Source organism: Parambassis ranga, chromosome 3, assembly GCF_900634625.1.
Source record: "Parambassis ranga chromosome 3, fParRan2.1, whole genome shotgun sequence".
In the NCBI taxonomy this organism is placed as follows: domain Eukaryota; kingdom Metazoa; phylum Chordata; class Actinopteri; family Ambassidae; genus Parambassis; species Parambassis ranga.
Genome location: NC_041024.1, coordinates 15,573,946 through 15,596,693, shown reverse-complemented (window position 1 = coordinate 15,596,693; position 22,748 = coordinate 15,573,946). Strand labels below are relative to the sequence as shown.

Below are 22,748 nucleotides of genomic sequence, written 5' to 3'. Positions count from 1 at the left end.
CCCCGTCAAAGTTCTTTGGACTCACTCAGTGAACCACAAATGAAAGTGTGTTGATGCATGTTATAAGGTGGCCACGGGTAGCCATCAACAAATCCAAATTCAAAAGCGAAGACTGTGAAAAAAGCACGCATCATGTGACCACCAAAGTTTACCATACATTGTAAACACATGTAACACACGTGTAATACATCCAAGGGTCTAGAAGTTTCTTAACTACTTTACTGGGGGTGATATTTTTAAAACACATCAGTGTTTTTAGGAGGCAAACTAGGATCATCATTATTGGTGCAGTTTAATGGGGTTTTGTGGTTGTCCAGGTTGAGAAGACAAGGTGAATGACATATTGTTTATCTACCTCATGGCTGAAAGTCTGTTTGCTTTTATTCTTCAAATAGCCAGAAGTGAGTATTTGAAAAGGAAAGTTGTGGCAGCTCCATATCTGCAAGCACACTGTGGAAAGCTATAGAGTGCCTTATGATGCTGGAGGAAACCCAAAGCTTAGATATTGATGGAAATGTCTTCATGTGGCAAATAGAAGAGATATCCACAAGCAAAATTTACATTTACTTTTTACAGCCCATAACAGTGACGTCATCATTGTAGATGACAACTGGGAGCAGGATCTGCAGATGGTGGCTGTGGTCTTGGAGTCCCAAAGGCAGGACTCATGGCAAGCCCCTAAAAAGTGTGTAATTGGGCGGGGGTAGATTCAGTATCTAGGGAATCTCCTGGCCCAAAGGCAGGTGCACCCCAAGCTAGTACATTGCCATTACCACCTGCCTGAGGCCCAGACTTAAAAATAATGTGAGGTGGTTCAAATGGGTGGCTAGGAGACTGCTGGTTGTTTGAGCTACATTCACACAACCTTTTTGTGTTGACCAGTTCCCTGACTGATCTCGTTTGGAAGGTATATTTAGCCCATTTGATAAGGACTAGCAGGTGTTTCAAGTGTCCCACTGGTGAGGGCTAGGCTAAGTTTTCTTAGATAGGATAGTAGCCTTATTTTCCCAGAGATGAAGCTGGTGGTGTAAAAGCTAGCTATTGTTCCAGGTGAATCATCATTAAGTTTGGAGCTCTACCTTACCTATTCAGATGCATGTTTGTGCTACCAGTGCTGCGATTTGACTTATTAAATATTTAGTACTAAAACAACCAATCACGTTTTTGGTCAAGCAAGAATAAGGCATATATCTTATCATTCTCTGCTAATAATGCCAATTAGGTTACATATATTATTAAATGCTGAATAAAAACATAAACATGCTTCTAACCTGCATTCATATTTCATTGACAATTACCCAACCCTGCATCTGTCACTTGAGCAAGTTAAACAAGCATGCAAAAGCAACTTTGATAACAGCAACATATGTAGGTACAGATGTTCACACAAGAAGAGACTCAATTAATCATTAAGTCAGTCCACATGTCATTGCCTCAACTAAACAAGGTCCAATGTATCAGAGCCAGATCCTACTGTATGATCCTGTGTGTGTATGTGTGTGTGTGCATATGTGTGTCTGTGTTTGTGTGTCAGGGCTGATTGCTCTTGACTTCATTAATCTCTGCAGTGTGGTTATGATTAGCTCTCTGAGGCATGCCAGAGGACATCTAACACACGCGCTCACACACTCACTGTCAGGCCTGGCCACCTCTTCAGCCTGCCTCTCTCACGGTCCAACCAATTAGCTGGGAGCAAAGAGAAATAGACTAGCTCCTGTAGTGACAGGACACACAGATAGAGACACACACACTCATAAGCAAAAGGTTTGTTTCATATTTGACACAGGAGTTAGGGTTGTCGTAATTTGTTTTGGAGATGTGTGTGAAGTTTTCATCCAGGAATGGCAAACCAAGAAATTATCTGGCTCATTTCTGATTGTGTGTCATTTGTAAGAGCTACAATAAAATATAGAAAGTGTCAATGTTAAAGAAAAAAAAAGAAAAGGCTGTGCAAATGAGAGCCGGGGCAGACAGAGATAACGCAATAAGCTATGGCAATCAGACCAAGCACGCAAAAAGATGGACACAAACTAGAACTAGAGATGAACATAAGAGCGAATGGATGGGGCAGATGAAAAGAACAAGTGAAGTGTAAGTAGTGAAGTGCTACAGAGAGGGAGATTTCTGAGATGCAAGACTACACCCTGCCATGATCAGAGTACAGACTGGATGATTTATTCTCCCTCCCAACATTGAGCCCCTGAGAAAAAAAATCTACTTTCCATTTAAACTACTGAGGGTTTTATTTTGAAAGGAGAGTCTGATTGTGGGCGTGGAGGTGTGGGAGTAAAGGAATGGTCATCTGATGTGGCAATCTGTGCAACAAAAAAGCCCCCCCCCCCACCCCACCCAACTCATCTCAATGTTGTGGCCTTTAATTGCTGTTTATGTTGTTTTGCATTGTTTTCTATATGTTATTCTATAGGAACAAAAACAAAACCCCAGAACAGAAGCTATGGTGTTAACTACGATGTTTTCTTTATTCCTGAAAATTTTTCAATGTGTGTGCGGCATCTTAAATTTACACATAACAACATACATTTTCCTAATGTCCCTAAAAATGTTTTAATAAGACATCTAATTGATTTCTTATTTTCTGCTTGTTGTTTCCATTTTTGGCAGCACGGCATTTGAACTGGACTTTGTTTTTTCAAATCCAGTACAGTGTTCATAATTCTGGCCTTGACTGTCTACACAGAAAACCTGCTGCTAGATGAATCTGTGTGTGTATGTGTGTAAGTCAACACAGACAGCAAAATGACAAATTGTTGAAAAGAAGAATGAGAGGAGTAATGATGGAACAATAATGCCACATGTGTACTGTAGCTTGTGTGTGGGTGTTAGTGTGCGTGTATGTGTGTGTGTGTGTGTGGTGATGAATCTCTCATTGTGACAGTGGGGCCGGCAGCAGCAAATGTCCTTCTGGGTGGGACACACACACACAGTCACGCGCACAATGAGACACGCATACACAGATGGAAACGACCACACTAATGGATCACCCCTGTCTGCATGCAATCCGCCACAAATAATGATGAACCACCCCTGCATTAAACTATTTTACACAATGCTCAATTCATTACTTCTCTCTCTCTCTCTCTCTCTCTCTCTCTCTGGGTATAGGTGAGCTAATAAAGGTGTGATATTTCTCCTTTACCAGCAGAATCGTAGTTTTTATCCATTAGTATGATATTAGGAATGAAGGAAGGTGGAAGGGAGGGGGTGGAGAGGGGAAAATAGATGGCTTTAAATTGGTTTAAAAGCATTGCCACTATAAAAAGTAACAGTAGCTCAAGGTAGAAAAATGTTATGGAACAATTAGAATAGTTTTGATAAAAGAGGCCTGCGCAAACTCATGATATTTTATCATTGGCTCAAACTTTAGAGGAGAGGAATAAGCCAGGAAAATAAAAAGCTATTCTATTTGAGATAAATAAAACAAATACAATAGCTAGAACATATGAAATGGTCAGATCGGTCTAATATCATTGTTTTAAATAAATGAATGAATACTTTGCTTTTTTTTTGTTCTCTATTACTTAAAGTCATTCTAAATACTTTTTTTCATTTTTCACAAAATGGTATATCATGTGTTACTTAAAATCGCATCAATTTCTTAAAAAGTTCAGCAATAGATGATAGAATGATTAGATAATAGCTGATTAAAATATCCTTTTCATCTCTATTTTCCTGCTTCACTTTGTTCAGTGTGGGAGAGAAGAGAAGAAAGAGTCATTATGGATTTCAATTAAGTGATCCCTGGGCAGAGAGGGATGCGTCAGAGTGGGGGAATTAATGTGCTGCGGACAGATGTTTAATAATAATGGCCAAACTGGCCCTGCCGAGAAACACACATTCCATCCGTCGCACCCTACTGTGGCTGTGGGAACACACATGCATAGACAGACGTGCTGAAAAACGTGCGGACAGGCCTGCATACACACACACTTACATATAATCACTCATACACTGACACATACAATAATGATTCATGCACACGCACTGTGCAGAGAAATGTGTGAGACTGCCCCCCCCCCCTCTCTCTCTCTCACACACACACACACACATTCTGCAATAGACACTGGTGTGTGTGTCTTTATGACCAGTGCTGGCCACAGCGCATATGGCCCTCATTTAGGAACAATGGGCATGGAGAATGACTGGCTGGATGGGCTTCCTGACTGTGAGAGGTGACTGGAGGCATGTTAAATGACATACCCCGTATGGAGAGATGGAGAGAGAGGGTATACATGGGTAATCGTGGATAAGGACATATTGCCTCACTAAGCAAAGCAAAATGTTTCAAGTAAGAACTGATAAAAAAAGGAAAACCACCGGAAGTTGCAGAGGGAGGTATCTTAAAGCATGGAAGGGGACAGTAGAGTGTGTTGCAAATATAGAAGGACGTGCAGATGATGTTAGTCAGGCTGGGTCTAGAAGTGGGTCATTAGACATGGTGTAAACAGCATGTCTTTTTATGAAGTGCTCTCACACTCCTTTTTGTGTCACAGATACTCACCTGGTGACACCTAATCAGTGTTGTGGCAGAACGAATAGCTTCCAGCCGTCCTTACAGTCCCATCAAAAACAACACTTCCCTAAAAATCTCTCTTTCTCTCTCACACACTCACACAGGCCGTTAGTATCGTCTTGCAACAACAACATTTCTCCAGTAATTACCAGGGTGGCCGCCCTCCTACTGCCCTTCGATGGATGGGCTGAGCCACCGTGGGTTCGACCCTCCAGCCATAACTCTAGCTCGAACGTCTGCCTACTGCTCCTCACCACTGTGGTAGCCCTCAGACAGCAAATTGGCCTCAAAGAATGACAGAGAGACAGAAAAAGATTCTCAAACAAGCACACTGCTGAGCTCACAGTGAAGCAGGCATGTCGCTACACAGACATGAAAGAGCACAGAGACAGACACATACTCATTCACTTTCACTATTTGTTGTTTCCCTGTCTCTAAGGAGTAATCTATAATACAGACACCCTTTTCCTATGACCATTGGCCTGACAGATATCTTTCCTTGCGCAGTTACAAAATTGCACACACACACACGCACACACACACACACACTACTGAGGTAATCATTTTGACAGGAGAATATGAGTGAAGAGGAGTGGAGTGAAGATGAGGGGAAATGGGGAAGGAAGAGTGGGGAGAAATAAACTGATAACTGAATGATGAAGGGTGATAACGTCAGGAAAGGTGGAAAATAGATGAACGGATGGATGGGAGAAGTGAGGGAGCAGGAAGATCAATACACAGATCCACAATCTGCATCCACAGAGAAGCCTTTTTAAAATGTCTTTTCTGAGACTTTTTTCTGTTATTTGTACTGTATTTTTGCTTCAGTATAGCTTGGAGGCTTGAAGACTAAATGGTACTTTTTGTAATTTTTTTGTTCATAATGCAGTTAGTTCTTAGAAGTCCTATTGTACATGACATAATAAAGAGTGATCTTTGACCACAATTAACTAAATATTCAAAAGAATCCTCAGTTATGTTTTAATGTAATAAAGCAAATAACCAGAAATTATTCTGTATGCCTATATACTATAAAGTCATCACAGGTGAAGCTTATAATAAGGATTAAAGACGTTGTATGTGGTGTTAACATACATATGACCGTTTTAAGAATGTTACAAACAGTAATGTGTTCGTTATGTTGAAGCTTGTCATTTTTCCCACATATTTGAACGCATCTCCAGTCCCGCGGGGAGCGGTTGTCAAGACAACACATAAACACACCTGAGAGGATATGGCGGAGCGATTGATAAAAACTCAACTTGAGCACCTCAAAAGAGAATATTTCTGCAGGAACAGGTGTGTATACTGTGTCAATACGTTTGCTTCAAATTCAGTATTGTGTCATTAATTTGCTGTCAGGACCGGAAATGTTAACTTCCGCAGCGTTACCTAACATGTTTGTAGTCAGATTTTTTTCCGTCAGTGCTACTCGTGGCTTTTCTGTACCGCGTAGTAAAACACACTTGTTAGATTTTTGACTTGTTCAGTGAAGAAAGTAGACATGTTTTTGTACTTTTACGTAGTTTAGACGTATGCGTCATTCTCATAAGAATGAGACCTTGATAAAAATCGCCACATACTTCGGTGGTGTTCTGATGAGCCTCTGTACTTCAGCCAAGCCGAGGAGAGCGCAGAGAAGGAGAACCAGGTGGCCACCCGGATCCAGAGCTGGTACAGAGCATGCAGGGTGCGGGCCTACATCAGGTATTGTGTGTGTGTGTGTGTGTTTGTTTGTGTGTGTGTGTGTGTGTGTGTGTGTGTGTGTGTGTGTGTGTGTGTGTGTGTGTGTGTGTGTGTGTGCGCGCGCACACCGGTTTGATGTTTTGGTTACATTCAGGGGTTTTAAAACATCTAACAGAGATTAAAGAGTTAATTTCAGGGGAACCCCTGATATTAGCTCACTCCCATAATTATCCCACTTCTGGAGCTTTGCAAATGGCCTGGAGGAATAAATGTCGCTTGCACTCTGTGCTCCTTTCACATACAGAGAAATGAATGTCTCTATCTCTTCGCTTGTTCCTATACTGTGACCCCGGCTCCATTCTGCAGGGTCAGCAGACAAACTTCCAGACAGTAGGTTAATTCAGATTACTTTAGTTAATTGATCAACGCGTTAAGTGGATAATTAGCAACAATTTTAGCTGCCTAAGTGCAACTCCAGGGTTGTGCTATCCCCACTATAAGCATTGATTTTCTGGGCATATAAATGGCCTTTTGGAAATTGATGGCCTCATTGGAGGCAGAGAATCGCAGTGGACTTGCATTTAGAGTATGTTTGAAGATGAATACAAATGTGCGTGGCTGACTAAAGGGGGTGAAAGGCTCATCGGACATGATCGAAAAGCCTGAGCAGGGATGTCCTGTGAGTGTGTGTGTGTGTGTGAGAGAGAGAGAGAGAGAGAGAGAGAGAGAGAGCATATATTTGTACATGTTTTGTTTCCCTGGCCTTTTAATTTCTTTAAATCTTTTACAATCAAGGATTTTTATGCAGAAACTTATTATTTGTTTATTTTGACAGTAATATTTTAAGTATTTGTTATTTGATCACTTTGTTAGCACACACAGCTCTTGTATTTTTAATTGTAGTACCTTCAGACTTAAAACTTTTTTATAGCTTCATACATTTATTTGTGTATTTTTTTAGCAGAAACACCCTAGTGAATTCCAACATTTATTTTCTCTCGATGTTTTTTTTTAGAATAACTTTTTTCAGTGTTTCCTTCATATCATCTACTAAAAAATACCCATCCAGTCCTCTCCCCAATGTGATTTTATTACAGCCATCTGCACAAGAAGGCAGTCATTATACAGAAGATATGGCGGGGCTTCACAGCAAGGGCACGTGTCAGACAAATGGTGAAGGTAAGCCAGCGCCTGGAACGGCTATAGATATATTGATTATGTTATGATAGCATGCATTAGAATTCAATTGCTATATTCCTAAGTCCCCACGTCTGACCTTAAGAAATATAATTCACTCATTACACATTGGGAAATTAGCACTTAAGAAAAATGATGCAATATGATAAGGAATTCCATCTATATCGCATTTCCCAGGATGCATAAAGAAAGACTGGTGAGAAATAGAAAGAAGGAAAGAGTTGGATGCATTGTGTGTGTGTGTGTGTGTGCTTTAGTAAAACAAGGCTCCATTTTCAGCATATTGCCTCCAACTGCTTCTTAATTGAACAGATTGTTGATACCGGATCCAATACCCAGCGCTCTCACGTATAATTTTCCCCTGGATTGAGTTTTGTAAATGTATCACAACAAGCTATTTATCATGCCTGTAAATTGACTGTTTGCTAAAGCATAACTGCCAGCCGCCGTTTGGGAGGCGTTCAAGAAATGGAAAGGTGGGGGGTGGGGGGTGCAGGTGGGGGTTTGAAATAAACAATGAAGGATGTGTCACAACACACATATGGGCTAAAAAGAGGCTGTTTGGTCTCATTTGGAAACAGACGAGCACTAATTTGAATCACTCAAAATTGCCACAGCGCACTCTTTTTGAATTAGCCCTGAGAGACTGTACTCCTTCCCTCCTCTGTCTCTGTCTGTCTTTTTCTGTCTTGGAGACCTTATCATGTATAATGTGACATGCACAAAGCCTCTTCTCAAAACATCAAGCTGAATTTACAACCTCCTTTCAAGTCTTTGTCTTCCTTCCCCTTCCTCTCTTCCCACTCTTCCCTGTCGTTATTAAAAAAGACGTGTTGAGATATGAATCCCTTTTATGGCCGACACTCCAGTTTGCTCCTGAAATGTGCCCCCAGTGGTTGGCGGGCACGTTCTGTGTGCGACGGCTTGTTGAGTGTGTTGCTGAATATTCTCTGGCCTTATGTTAGTCTCTTCTGTGGCAGTGCTGTCATTGATTATGAAATCCAGAGGAGAGCGTTTGGCCGTCATACATCTCCATTAGCGCGCTGCTTGACTACCATAGATTTTCTTGGCCCTTGTCTGCGTTGCTGTATTAAGAGAGAACCGTCCTCCCCTTGATACAAAGTCCCACTAACCACTTTCTCTCTTCCTTTCCCTCTCTCTCTCTCTTTCTTCCTCTCTCTCTGTCCCTGACTTTCTCTCATTCCTCTTGTCTCTCTTGCTTTCCCTCTCTCCTTTTCTGCCCTCTTTCCTCCTCCCTCCCCTCTACAGTGGCCCTATCTGCGCTGCCTGTGTGCAATGTATTATGTATAAAGAGCTCTTTATCTTTGACGCCTGCTGTGGACAGATCAGAGGGCTGGGAGACAAGATGTAACGCCATCTTTTCCTTTGTGTTCACAGGCGGCATATTTTATCATGAAGATGAATTTCTACGACGAGATGGCGGTCAGGGTAAATATCACCACAGTGTCTTGTTTTAGGAAATGGAGTGTCGTGGTGGGGGACACTCTGTTGCTCTGTGTGTGCTGTGAAAGGGAGGCCCCATGAATGGCAGGCATAAGCACTACATCACGCCACTTCATTGTCAAAGATTATCCATCAGAGATTTCTCTTTCATCTTACGTCTTTTTTTTCACAGTATCATTTTATACATATTATTTATTAGTATCAGGTAGGGTAAAAGAATATGACTATGTGCAACATTCAGTAAGCAGACATCTTACTTTTCATATATAACCTTAAAGATTGGTATGTTTATAAATACTGCCTGAGGCAGTCTGAATTAAAGTGTCCTCTAGCCTTCGTGTACAATACATCACATATATTTCTTTTATTTTTCCTACGCCCTTATGCCCATCAAATCTTCTCTTTATCCCCTTAAGCAGCTACTACTGTTCAATTCATAAATCATAACACTGTGGCTGTGACTGATGCTTTGGCACTTTTACACAAGGATATTGCACAGAAACCTTATATTTTTACAATTCCATATAGCCGCTTTTTCATTCTGCCTCAGCCATTAAAGGGTTTTATAGACCAACAAAAAAATCCACTAGTGTTTATTGAAGAGGGTGTGTCGCTGCACTGGGGTGTTTATAATATTTTCATATTGGATGGAAAAGTCTGGAAATTGAGGGCTTCAAGTTTTACACTTAATAGAAACCCAAACAAATAAAGCTGACCACCCTGCTGTTTCAATAAATGTCACATTATAGGAGAGGCACGGACCATGCGCCGTTTTTGACCCAGCTGTTTAGGTCACAGGGATAAAAGGTTACAGTTGGTGTCACCATGTAAAGCGGAGCTGAAGCTTCTGAAGTTGGAGAAAAGAGATATTTATTGCCCTTTTAAAAATGTGCATGGTTTCCTATAGGTAAGAATAGGAATTCAAATGGAAAATTATGTGAGAAAAAGAGCTGGGTTTAACTCCACAGGGGCAAAATGAGTCTTTTCTGTGTAGAGTGTATTTTCTATGTTTGTCTGGGATTTTTTCAGTGTTCCAGTTTTCTCCCATTGCCCTTGACCAAGGCCTTGCCCTCACAAGTGGAGTTAGTCCCTGAGCACTGTTCACAATTTTTAAAAAGGTATCATAGGGCAAATACAGAGACAACATTTCCCAAACCGATCAATTACATGTCATTTAAAACTTGAGACAGTTGAAAATTGTTACACATAGTTATAAGGAAAATACATGTAGCACCTGGAACTGGGCCTTTTTATGTTGCCACCTGTCGAAGGTTTTTAGTAGTTTAGTACTGGTAAAAATGAGTGACTGAAGGACATCTGTACGTTTTATCAAAGAAATATTCATTGTGTGTTTAAAAAAAGACACAGTGGGAGAAACAATCTTCTCAAAATCCCCTTGTGACAATTCCTTTGAATCAATTTTGACTCTGTTGACTACCCTCCTGTTGTCTTTATCTCGGTGTGGTAGCTAACAGAAGATAATGTATTAAGGCCATAATAGAAACCAGTGTTTACATGCCGCACCTCGGATTTGTATTAGATTCAACAGCATCGATTTCACTAGTCAACAAAGGTCAGCAAGAACTCGAGAGGCGGCAATTACTTTATTTAAAATTATCTATTGACTGGCAGATCAATGCTAATTCTCATTTTGCTCTTTGTTGTTTTTCCCCATCCTCCACTCCTCCTCTTCACTGCTCTTCCCTTTTCTCATAGCATGATTATTCTTTTACCTGCCATTGTTTTAATCTCCTAATTAGTCTGAAGGGCATCCGCCCCTTTGCTTAAAAATGGTCCACCGCTGTGTGTGTGCACGGGGATGTGTACGATAGGTAATCTACAGCCCCTTCAATCACTGTGGACTGATACAGTGAAAATACACTCAACAAAAATATAAACGCAACACTTTTGTTTTTGCTCCCATGTTTCATGAGATGGACTTGAAGATCTAAACTTCATTCCAGATACACAATATTACCATTCCTCTCAAACATTGTTCACAAATCTGTCTAAATGTGTGATAGTGAGCACTTCTGCTTTGCTGAGATAATCCATCCCACCTCACAGGTGTGCCACATCAAGATGCTGATCTGACATCATGATTAGTGCACAGGTGTACCTCAAACTGCCCACAATAAAAGGCCACCCTGAAATGTGCATTTTGTTTCTGCTTTATTGGCGGTCTGGGGACTCAGAACCAGTCAGTATCTGGTGTGACCACCATTTGCCTCATGCAGTGCAACACATCTTCTTCGCATAGAGTTTATCAGATTGTCTATTGTGGCCTGTGGAATGTTGGTCCACTCCTCTTCAATGGCTGTGCGAAGTTGCTGGATATTAGTGGGAACTGGTGCACGCTGTCGTATACGCCGGTCAAGCACATCCCAAACATGTTCAATGGGTGACATGTCCGGTGAGTATGCTGGCCATGCAAGAACTGGGACATTTTCAGCTTCCAAGAATTGTGTACAGATCCTTGCAACATGGGGCCGTGCATTATCTTGCTGAAACATGAGGTGATGTTCATGGATGGCACAACAATGGGCCTCAGGATCTCATCACGGTATCTCTGTGCATTCAAAATGCCATCAATAAAATGCACCTGTGTTCTTCGTCCATAACAGATGCCTGCCCATACCATGACCCCACCACCACCATGGGCCACTCGATCCACAACATTGACATCAGCAAAGCGCTCACCCACACGACGCTCACACGCTGTCTGCCATCTGCCCTGAACAATGTAAACCGAGATTCATCCGTGAAGAGAACACCTCTCCAACGTGCTAGGCGCCATCGAATGTGAGCATTTGCCCACTCAAGTCTGTTACGGCGACGATCTGGAGTCAGGTTAAGACCCCGATGAGGACGACGAGCATGCAGTTGAGCTTCCCTGAGACGGTTTCTGACAGTTTGTGCAGAAATTGTTTGGTTATGCAAACCAATTGTTTCAGCAGCTGTCTGAGTGGCTGGTCTCAGACGATCACGGAGGTGAACCTGCTGGATGTGGAGGTCCTGGGCTGGTGTGGTTACTCGTGGTCTGCGGTTGTGAGGCCGGTTGGATGTACTGCCATATTCTCTGAAACGCCTTTGGAGACGGCTTATGGTGGAGAAATGAACATTCAATGCACGAGCAACAGATCTGGTTGACATTCCTGCTGTCAGCATGCCAATTGCACGCTCCCTCAATGCTTGTGGCATCTGTGGCATTTTGCTGTGAGACAAAACTGCACATTTCAGGGTGGCCTTTTATTGTGGGCAGTTTGAGGTACACCTGTGCACTAATCATGATGTCAGATCAGCATCTTGATGTGGCACACCTGTGAGGTGGGATGGATTATCTCAGCAAAGCAGAAGTGCTCACTATCACACATTTAGACAGATTTGTGAACAATGTTTGAGAGGAATGGTAATATTGTGTATCTGGAATGAAGTTTAGATCTTCAAGTCCATCTCATGAAACATGGGAGCAAAAACAAAAGTGTTGCGTTTATATTTTTGTTGAGTGTATATGGAGCTGTGACAGTTGTCTGTCCCACCTTGGATTGTCCCTCTGTTACTATAGAGTGATTATGCATTGGTCCTGTCATTTATGGTAATGTCATCACATGCACTGAAGTGTATTTGTTTGGTTGAAACAGTAAGACCAAAGAAAAACACTTCCCACCAAGTAACTATGCTTTACATTTCTCTATGCAAACTTCTGTTAATTATCACAGATCCAGCGGAGATGGAGAGGATTCTTTGTGAGGAAATACATCCATAGCTTCTATGCACGCAAAAGCTATATGGAAGGACTTGTTATAAAAAATGAGCTTGTCAGGTAAGAAAAAAAACTGTTATACTGAATGAGCTTTTCTGAGTGGGCAGCTTTTTTGTGCCTAATATGTGTATATGTGTGTGTGTGTGTGTGTGTATTTATCTTATATTAAGTTCGGTTTAACATATGGCACAAAATGACCCCCCCCCCCCTCGTAACAAGAAGTAAACAAAGTGTACCACTTTGGAGACGAAAACCTCCTTTCGTCTCACTTTATTAAAGGCAAGGAAGGTAGTCAGTCCAGTACATGGATTGATTTGATTAATGTAAGGCACTTGGTTGAAAGGTGTACTTGTGTACACGCAACCTTAAAGTATGGTCGGAGGAATGGAAAAAAGTGAGAGAACGAAAGAGGCTGAGAGACAAAGAGATAGAGGAGAAAGGGAGAGAGAGGGAAGTCCTCTAAAGCGCTCGAGGCTAAGAGAGAGAGAAGTGAACGATGTGAAGAAATTAAAAATTAGCCTCTGATTTGAACCGCAGCTCGTGCATTAATAAAACATCCTGTGCTCCGGGGCTTACTGCTAGAGATACGCCATCTTTTATTTTTGACAAAAAAAACCATCACGTTTAGCTAATAGTCACATTTTTAATGTTGCTAATATATTTTACCAGAAAATATCTTTAGGCTTCTGCTAAAATTAAATGTAAATTTGTTAAAGTGCTCCTTGGATCACTGACTCTCCCACCCCCCTCACTTCCCCACCAGCGTTCCACCTTTCCTCCATGCTCCTTACCCTTTTTAGATGTAGGAGGACTGATAAAGTCCATCAAGGAAGTGCTGCAACTATTATACACACACAAACACGCGGCGGCATCAATTATTTGGACACTTTTCACCACTGAACGGCATCATTGTGCAAATAATCGCTCAACCAAATGTGACTATTACAATACTTGGGAATGTAGAGAACTTCTAGTTAGATAATTTGACCAAAGTTAACACAGATATCTTTTGACCATGCCTGTCAAAATACAAACTATATAATTTGCAAGCAAAGAATCATAAAAATGAACAAAAGACCTGTGTTTTCATTTTCCAGGTGTATTCTCTCTGCTTTCATATCAACTGTGTGACATCTCCACTCTTTTCATCCTCACACACAGCCCCTTCCCCGCAGTGGTTTGAGATGTTGAGGTCACTTTCGCTCTAGTTAATCACATGTTTATTTATTGCAGGTTGGGTCACGATCAATTAACGCCTTGCCGGCATTTAAAATATCCTTTTCCTGTTAGCTGCTAAGCCCTCAGATCACACACTGCCTGATCACTCACCCTGCAAAGGTCTGCTTTTTAATCCACCAGCACGTTCCCTCCCTCTGTAAGTCTGTCTGTCTGTCCAACGCGCTGTTTAAATTATTCAATGTTGGACTAATGGCCTCCATTTAGTGAACGCTGATCAGCTGTGCATGGAGTGATACACACACTGTCGCACTTCTCTCTGTCCTTTGTCTTTCTATAACACTGTTTCAGCCTCTCCTTTTCATGACACATCTCCCCAGCACAAAACCATCTGTGTCATTTCATTAGGTCCAGCATCAAACTAATACATGCTGCTTATACCATCCTCTTCTATCCACTGCCTTCTCCCCACCTCCCACCCTTAATCTCTACATCTTACCTCTCTCTCTTTCTCCTCCTCTTTCTCAATCTATTTTGCTCTATATCTGCTCTCTCTCTGTACCACAGGTTCACTGTGCTTCAGTGTCCATCCTCATTCATCCTTCCTCTCCTTCTGCATAGCTTAATGAAGTCAGGACCCCAGTGCAGTCCCCACTCTGCCACAGTTTTCCTTCATACCCCAACAATATATCACTTTGTCAGGGAGACACTTAAAGTTCCTGGGCTTTAATAAGGGCATGCAGTGGGACGACGGGGGCAATTAGGAAAGCGGAGCAAGCCCGCTTTGCATATTTACTAAATGTGCTGGTGTCATCGCTGCCACCGCTAACACGGCCTGTTGACTGCATGAATTATTCCTCTATCGGCAATAAACAGCTGGGTAATTATTACTGCCATGATCAGATAAATAATTCTCCCTGTGATGTTTCATCAACACAGCAAAATATTTTTAACTTGGTACAAAAAAAAAAGACGTTCAAAGAATTTATGGACTCTCACTAGGCTTGTGTTTTTTGCTCTCCAGTATCTTCTTCCTTCCTCTCCCAGCTTCTTCCTGGTTTCCCTTTATTCCAGCCTTCTTCATTCCTCCCTGTCTTACGTCCCTCTCAAGGACATTCATGAAAGGAGAGTTGCTGTGGTGGAGAAAGTGTGGGCCTGCCCTCTCACTCTGCTTCTGTGTGTCAAGTCTTCTTTTTGATCCAGACTTTTTGGGCAGACAAGTTCACTCTTTCAGTCTGATTGGATTTATATGTTCTGTGTGTGTGTGTCTGTTAAACTATAATTTGGGTGCAATGCTCTCCCTGTCACTTTAGAACTGCTATAACTACTTTTGAGACTGAAACAATAGAGGATAGAAATTAACTTGTTAATGTTTTTAAACCTGAAATTCCTGGTTGTTTTACCTCTTTAGTAAATTAATTAATCAATCAGTTAGTCACTTAAATTGAAATACTGTTGTTATGAGGGTGTTGAAGGCTCAATACATTGAGCCGGCCACTGTCTTAAATTGACTGTCTGAGTTCCTCTCCTTGCCAGCTATTGAATGATTCAATTGGAGCAATTAAAACAGCCAATCAGGTCAAACCTCCATTAAATATTAAGAACTTGGCCAATTAGCTGCTCTAGTGTTGGCCTGGAGGACCGAAGGTGTGGCCTGCTGTCCCACAATGCTTCACTCTCTGATATGCTATCAGTCCTTGATGCCCTGTTGTGAACCAAGGAGTAAATTATTGAGGGAGAAGAGAGAAATATAGCTGTAGTATATTAGCCATTTAAATAAGTTAAAAGCTCAAGGTGGAAATGTCAGTAAAAGGTTTCAGTCGTTTCCAAGAAGTTCAACTATGCTTGATTAGCTTATCTAACAGGTCAGCAGCCATTAAAATAATCTGTAGTCAGCGTACTCCTATCATATTACACAGTATGGCTAAGAACATTATAAGTGTCAAGTCATGTGGTGTGTTCTGATTCCAGAATTTCAAAATGTACAAAATTAACTATAATTTCCTCTGATATTATTATAATGCAACCAAATCTATGTGCAGACTATACTGTGTGATAGACTGACAGGCAAATGCAACCAGCAATAACTTAGTTCTCCTATGTTACTATTAAATTACATCAAAAAACTCATAATTGTGTTGTTATAAGTTTGAATGTTGTTGGTCAGTGTCTAAAAAATGTCTTAAGTGGAATTGTTGTTGAGGTTAAGTGGTCATTGTTTTTTTAGGTAATATCTGGAATGATCAGAAAAATGCATTTGCTTTTACATCTCCAAAACTTTTTAACTCATGAATTAATGATATGGATATGATTTTAACTACAAACAAACACAAATGTTCTATAAATGAAATGAACATACACAAACGTTAGTCCTTTGTAAATTAACTGCTGTGGTTCTTTGACAGACATGAGCTCGGAGCACAGAGAAGTTGCAAACATTATAAATTTTTTACATTTCACTTACACTCAGTCTCTGTCTCTCTCACACACACACACACACAAACACGCACATCCACACACACACATAGGGCATGTGCCGCTTGCCGAACAGGGCTAATGAGGGTTGTATGTTGTGGCGGCTGGTTGGGTCGACACAGATCGAGGTGCCTTCAGCCGTTACAAATCTGTTTGGCTTTTGTCCACTACACAGCAATTAATAACACTGGAGCTGGGGGCAGGGAAGCAAAGGTCACCCATTCAGCCCAACCTACACACACACACAGACACGCACACAGGCACAGTGTACGAACATGTATCGACACTGATGCACACACACTTACGGTGTCACTTAAACTCTCTCAGCTGTGGCACATGCAGACGCATGGAAACAGGTCCTGACCTCCAAAATCATTGCCAGTCAGTTTGTAAGGTCTATTTTTGCATGTGCACACATAAACATACAGATAACACACACATGCACCAATTGGTGTGTTTACCCAAATGTCCCACAATAAACCAAACATTATACCTAACATTAATATGATATTCCAGGTAGCCAGATGGACAAATGGAGGCCAAGCAACCTTAATATTAACACTCACACACACTGTATTAAATTATTGTACTTAATAGTATATAAACACACACATTAAGATTCTTATCACTGTTCGTGTGCACACACACACACAGGGTCCTGCTTATTTCATTTATTTTGTAATTTAATCTGGTGCTGAGGAAAGAAAGAGAATGCAAAGGCAATGGGAACATGTGATTTCTTTTTAAATGTCAGTAGCAGCAGAATGTGTTAACCTCACATTACAGACACACTTTGAATATCCTGATTTCCTCAGCAGAGGCATGTAATTGAAAACAGAAGTAAGGAGAGAAACAGTGAGGAAGTATCAGAGGAGAAAAGGAGGGATTGGAAAAGAAAGAAAATGCAGGGTTGTTGATGAGCTGTGGCTAAACTCTTATTGGTACTGTGCTTGTGAAATTAGATTGGTTTTACGCCTAGCTTTGTGTGTGTGTGTTTTCACATTATCATGGCATGTGTGTGTTTTAGTAATTGTTTCCAATTCTCCTTAAGTTATTACCGCCTTGTAACAATAATGCTGTGTGATTGTGGAATGAAATTGCTGTGTATGGGGTTTTAATGCATCCCATTTAGCCTGCTTCGCTTAACAGATGTCACAGACAGACCTGTCCTGGCTGCCGTGATGAAATATATCCATCATCCTCCCACTTATTGCCTCACGCATTCTCTCTTTGCCTTTTTCCCAGTTTCATTCTCGTTTTCCTCCCACTGCTCCTCTGTCTTTGTGTGTCTGTCCCAGCCTTATTAGGCAGTTTTTTATTCATCTGAAGGACACTTCAGGGAATTGTCATTTTTTCGACAGAGGACTGTGTTTCAAGTCCACATTACCACAGGCACATATGTACTTGCATGAGGTTTACACTGTGTCTTTGATTTATATAGTGTTAAGATGATGTCAGCTGAGTATGTGGTTTGGAGAGAAAAAAGGATATATATATTAGGGATTATATATATTATATATTATCAATTAGTCTTGTGAGTTGTATAATCAGTCATTGTCCTTCATAATTCAATATATGTATGTATGTATGAAACTTTTGATTGATTTAAACTGATTATCTATTTACATTAGAATTATATGTTTGTTAACATTTTTAGCACAGTGCATCTTTATTATAGTATTTGCATTCAACATCATATAAATGAATTAACTGCCATAATGTTGCATGCCCCATAGGAGACAGCTGGATGAGCTTGAGGATCTCCAGAAGAGGGAGCGAGACTGTGTAGAGATGGTAAAACAGCAGACAGCCAAACTCTACCAAGCTCATCGGTTACACCACCTCATCAGTACAAAGCAGGTTGGTTTAGTGGAACGCAAACACCTTCACTAACTCACACATGTGATATCAACTAGTAGAGCGTAGAGGATTTAATCCTCATCACAGTAGCCCAGGTTTGATTTCAATTAGGAAGCTGCTTTCTGCCTCTCCTCATAGACCACTATCAGATAAAGGCTGAAAAAAAGAATGAAAAAACTTAACATGGTTTTCAGGTGAAAACTAAAATGCATGCTGTAACAATATACAGTGCAAACCCATACTTCCATCCCAGCTAAATTTGCAGAGACTCACACAGGAAATAGAACATGCAATGAGGAGTTCCTCCAGAAACTGGCTAGTTTGTTGGATGTGTGGAATTTAGATGTGTGTATGTGCACATGAGTAAGTATGTGTCCTCATGGCTCTTCTGATGTGCTGAGTGGAGTATTTTAGTGCTTCCCCTGGCACAGGTGTGTGTGTGTTTGTGTGGCATCTACGCATCTGACTCCCCACTGGGATCATAATGAAGACAAAGTACAGTGGTCACTGTTGATTCAGCACCACCACTCCTCTCTCGCTCTCTCTCTTTGTCTTTCTCTCTCTCATGCCTGTTCAACCAGCATCGTCATCATCTGGCTTCCCTAACTGCTTCCTGCTAGTATCCCATGTTTTCTAGTACATAACTTTTAAACATTTTATTATGGAAGTTCTATAAGCTGCAGTGCTGCAAACTGCATATCAATTTACACATCAAACAGGACTTTTCATATGGTTTATAATGGTTGTACCTACATATTGTCTCTAAATAAATGAAATGAAATATGAATATGCAGGAAGGGAAGTTTATGTGCACCTTCCTGTCCTCTGTCCAACTCTTTCCTTCACGCTGTCTCTCTTTCTCTCTCTCTTTTTCTCTGCATATGGCAGGGGACTCTTTCCCTTCGTAGCTCTGACCTTGTCAGTAGTGAATAGATGGCTCTCCCACACAGTTCATCCTTCCTCACTTCTCGGACCCCAGCCCACACACACACACACACACAGACGCATACACATACTCACACACAGCTTACCAAAAGGCCCCAAGTCCCTCTGACAGAGACAGAGATGCTGTGTTCCTGGGGTCAACATCATTGCTCTTCCCGTAGCTAGGTTGGTACTTTTGGGCTTGTGTGTGGTGTGTCTCTGTGTGTTGTTAGGAGTAGTGAAATTTAGAATTGTGTGTGTGTGAGATTTGTGTATGTCACAGGCCTTCTGTTACTTCCTGTTTGAATAAGCTCCAATCCCACAGGCAGAGTACTTAGTCCTTAACTCTTGCTGGTGCTCTGTTATTACATTAGATTTCACTATAAAAACATTTGACAAGGTGCCTTTTTGTTGATCTTAAAGATGAGTGTAAAGCCAAAGGAACAAGTGTAATCCTATTTATCAGTATAGAAAGGAGTACTTCGGGTAACTTTATTAGTTACTGATGCGACTAACATAAAACATTACCTCTCTAGTTGGAATTTTAAGATGTAGACATATCAGTAAGTCCTGTTATCCTGTCAGGCCTGCCTTAAGTGGTGAAAAATCAGGGTCAGCTGAGTTAAGTTAATTTATTTTTCTCCTTCTGCAACACTTGACTTTAAGATCAAAAGTACTCATGGTCTAATAATGAAACATTACTAATTAACTAGTTTGTTAATATGTTATTTTTAAAGAGGGGGGTTTGGGTTGATATAGTTAGAGCAATTTCCCACTTAATGCCCTTTCTCTCTCCTCTCTCTGTTGTCCCAGTCTTTTAGAGTGGCCTAAATAGCAAGCAATGTTATTAGCATATAGAGTAGATACAGAGTCCTCCAACTCAAAGCTTTGGTCTGGTAATTAACACACATGCAAAAGGATCACTGTGATTTGAATAATTATTATGGATTCGGTCTGCAGTAAATCACTCCCTCTTTTAAGAGTCAGGGAGGCACAATATTTTTTTAATTAAATGTATGTGTTTTAATTTGTAATATTCACCAATGGAATTTCAGAGGAGGGCAATTATGGAAAGGATTGCCCAATGGATGCTTATATGTCATCCCCTCAACATGGCTTTTCCCTGGAATTTTCATACATACATACATTTTATCATTACACTAATGGTGGATCTCCGTCAGTCTCCTACATACTCTGTAATGTACTCTGTAGCTAACTTCTGCCTCTCTTTTATGTTTTTCGTTCTTCAGTGCCCAGGGGTCTTCAACTCTCCATTCAGGACGGCCCCCCATGAGATAGAGCTACTGCTGAGGCGGGTCAAGTACCAGCCCCCAACCAAGCTTGTCCCCAGAGGCAGGGTTTCTCTCCTGGGCATCCCCGGCCCTTCAGCCCCCAGTTTCCCTGAGACTCATGGTTCCCCGTGGAACAAATCCACTAGAAACTGCACTTCCAGGCCCACACTGCCTCCCATTAACAAGAAGAAACAGCAGGTGATGATGGTCAATGCTTAGATCAGGACAGACATAAGCTATTTTAGACAGAGAATATATATGTGATGTCTACTCTTGAGATGGTAAATAAAGTGAAAAAAACAAGTGCATGTGGAAGAGGTGAAACAGAGTATAGGTTTAACATTGAGCCATACTAATTATTAGAGCCCTTTTATGCCTCATAGAGTATAATTCTTGATGAAAGCAGAGATCCTTTAAAACTCTTTTTGAAGAAAAATGACATCATTAAAGCATAGCAGACAGCTCTCTGGGGGCCTACAGAACAAAGTGGTCTTTACTTCAGTGTGCACTGAATATGTCCCCGTTTGAAGTGCATCTGAAAGAACCAAAATACATTTTAGGTGCTTTGGTTTCATGTCCATTACAGGCCCTCAGGTCTTCATTTTACCTTTACATTGTGAACAGTATGCATAACAGCTGTTACTGTGAACAGTCAAAATGTCAGTATTAATCCATTGTTAATATTGAAATTATTTATGAATGGGGGTTTAAAGCGTTGTAACAGCTAGACGGTAGCTAATTGAACATTTCTCTCAGTTTGATTAAGAATTTATCTTATCACGGTGCATGTGTGCAGTAGTGACTACATGTTGTGTATGTGTTCCTGTGTGTGTGTGTGTTGATGATTTGACAAGGAGCCATTTCACCATTTGTGTTATTTACGCTCTGCAGCTCTTTATGGCAAAGTGCTTTCCCTATTATTAGTTTCTAGTAATGTAAAACATAAGTGAGCAGAAATGAGGCGTGGATTTGCCTCGTTTTATTAGCCGCACTTGACACACATACACACACAGACTGACACGTCTCCAGCTGGCTATGGTGAGGTTGACTTAATTTATATTTCTTCTTAGATGAAGGAGAAAAATGTAGCTCTTAGCATAAGTTCAATCAGGAAGACTCTGTTTCCCATCATTCAACAGTTATCCCGATCCGCTCCTAATCTCTCTCCTATCCCTGACTCCACTGCTCCCCCTCTCTTCCACTCACTTTTTTGGCCCCGTTCACACTGGAGAAAGTTAACCCTGCTAGAGTAGGATTGTATCTGGATAGTCTTTAAGCTGGATACGTTCAGACCTATTTTCAAATCTGCACGCGTGTCCACATTCAATCCGGCTTAATCCGCCTTGTTTGTGGTCCTCCAAACCGCTAGGTGGCGCCTCGTAATATACAGAGTCCGTTCAGGCCGCGGCAGGACCGCATGTGCGCATGCATCATGCATTTTTTGTCCCCTGTCACTCTCATTTTTTCTTCAGTTTTAAAAAGCAGTTTATTCTTTTGTAGCCCTGTGGAAAAAATTGTCGCAGGGCAAATCTGTCATAGTTCGACGGTTCAGCTTTTGTACACAACCCGGACACTGTCCTTGTGAACCGGAAGTATCACATTGCTAACCGAAAGTATCACATCACTAGCCGGATTCGCTAGCTGCATTTGCGTTTAGACCTGAGCCACATTTGAGCCAATCCGGCTAGATCCACCTCCGAGAGGTGGATTGAAATCAAGCTGGATATAGCCGGATTTGCGGTGTTCACACTCAGAAAAAAGTATCAGGATATATCCAGATATGGCCTGAATCCCGCTCTAGCTGGATTTATTTCCATTTACTTAATAGAAAGCACCTCCCTCACAAATCAGCTGTCGCTTTCTGACCAATCACAGTGTAGCACGAAATTTAAAAGTCTTAATCTCCTCTCCAGCTTTCTTCTGATCGAACCAGGCAACCCTCCCCTCCACCCCAAGCAACACCAGATCCACGCCAGTTCAGGCCTCCTATCTCCTGCCCTCCAGCTCTCCACCACCACCAGGTCTAGACCCCGGGGGGATCTTCTGATCCAGCAACCTCTCCTCTTGTGTTTTTCCCCCTTTGCGGATGTGGTCTTCACGAAGGGGTCTAGGACGCTAATACACATTCAAACTTTGTACTTAATAAATCTCTCTCATTCAGTTCGCTGAGTCTCTCATGATTGAAATGTATTTATCATGTTTTTTTCCCCTCCATCTCTGCCTCCTTGTGTGTCTATTTTTGTGTATGTTTAGGTGTGCCATTAGTGCAGTAAGTCCCTCTTTCCTTCTTCCTTTCTTTCACACTCACACCTACACCCCACAGCCCCTCCATCCCTGGTGTGATAACTATCTAGTGGTGATGGATAAGGTTGAGGTGCTG

The 22,748-nt window shown here is 41.4% G+C and overlaps 1 protein-coding gene across 1 annotated transcript; it reads left to right on the top strand.

Moving 5' to 3' along the window:
- Nucleotides 1–5,761: 5,761 nt before the first annotated feature.
- spata17 (spermatogenesis associated 17) lies at nt 5,762–22,416 on the top strand. The gene is made up of 8 exons (XM_028402433.1): nt 5,762–5,830; nt 6,149–6,238; nt 7,315–7,396; nt 8,813–8,863; nt 12,598–12,701; nt 18,029–18,152; nt 20,327–20,566; nt 22,282–22,416. Exons 1-8 carry the CDS (start codon nt 5,766–5,768, stop codon nt 22,393–22,395), a joined length of 870 nt encoding a protein of 289 aa, XP_028258234.1. The 5' UTR covers nt 5,762–5,765; the 3' UTR covers nt 22,396–22,416.
- Nucleotides 22,417–22,748: the final 332 nt, after the last annotated feature.

Bases quoted from the DNA above. Each gene is read 5' to 3' on its own strand.
- spata17 (XM_028402433.1), top strand. From the start codon at position 5,766: ATGGCGGAGCGATTGATAAAAACTCAACTTGAGCACCTCAAAAGAGAA. The intron at 5,831-6,148 runs GTGTGTATACTG...TCTGTACTTCAG, and splicing joins GAATATTTCTGCAGGAACAG to CCAAGCCGAGGAGAGCGCAG. The intron at 7,397-8,812 runs GTAAGCCAGCGC...TTGTGTTCACAG, and splicing joins GTGTCAGACAAATGGTGAAG to GCGGCATATTTTATCATGAA.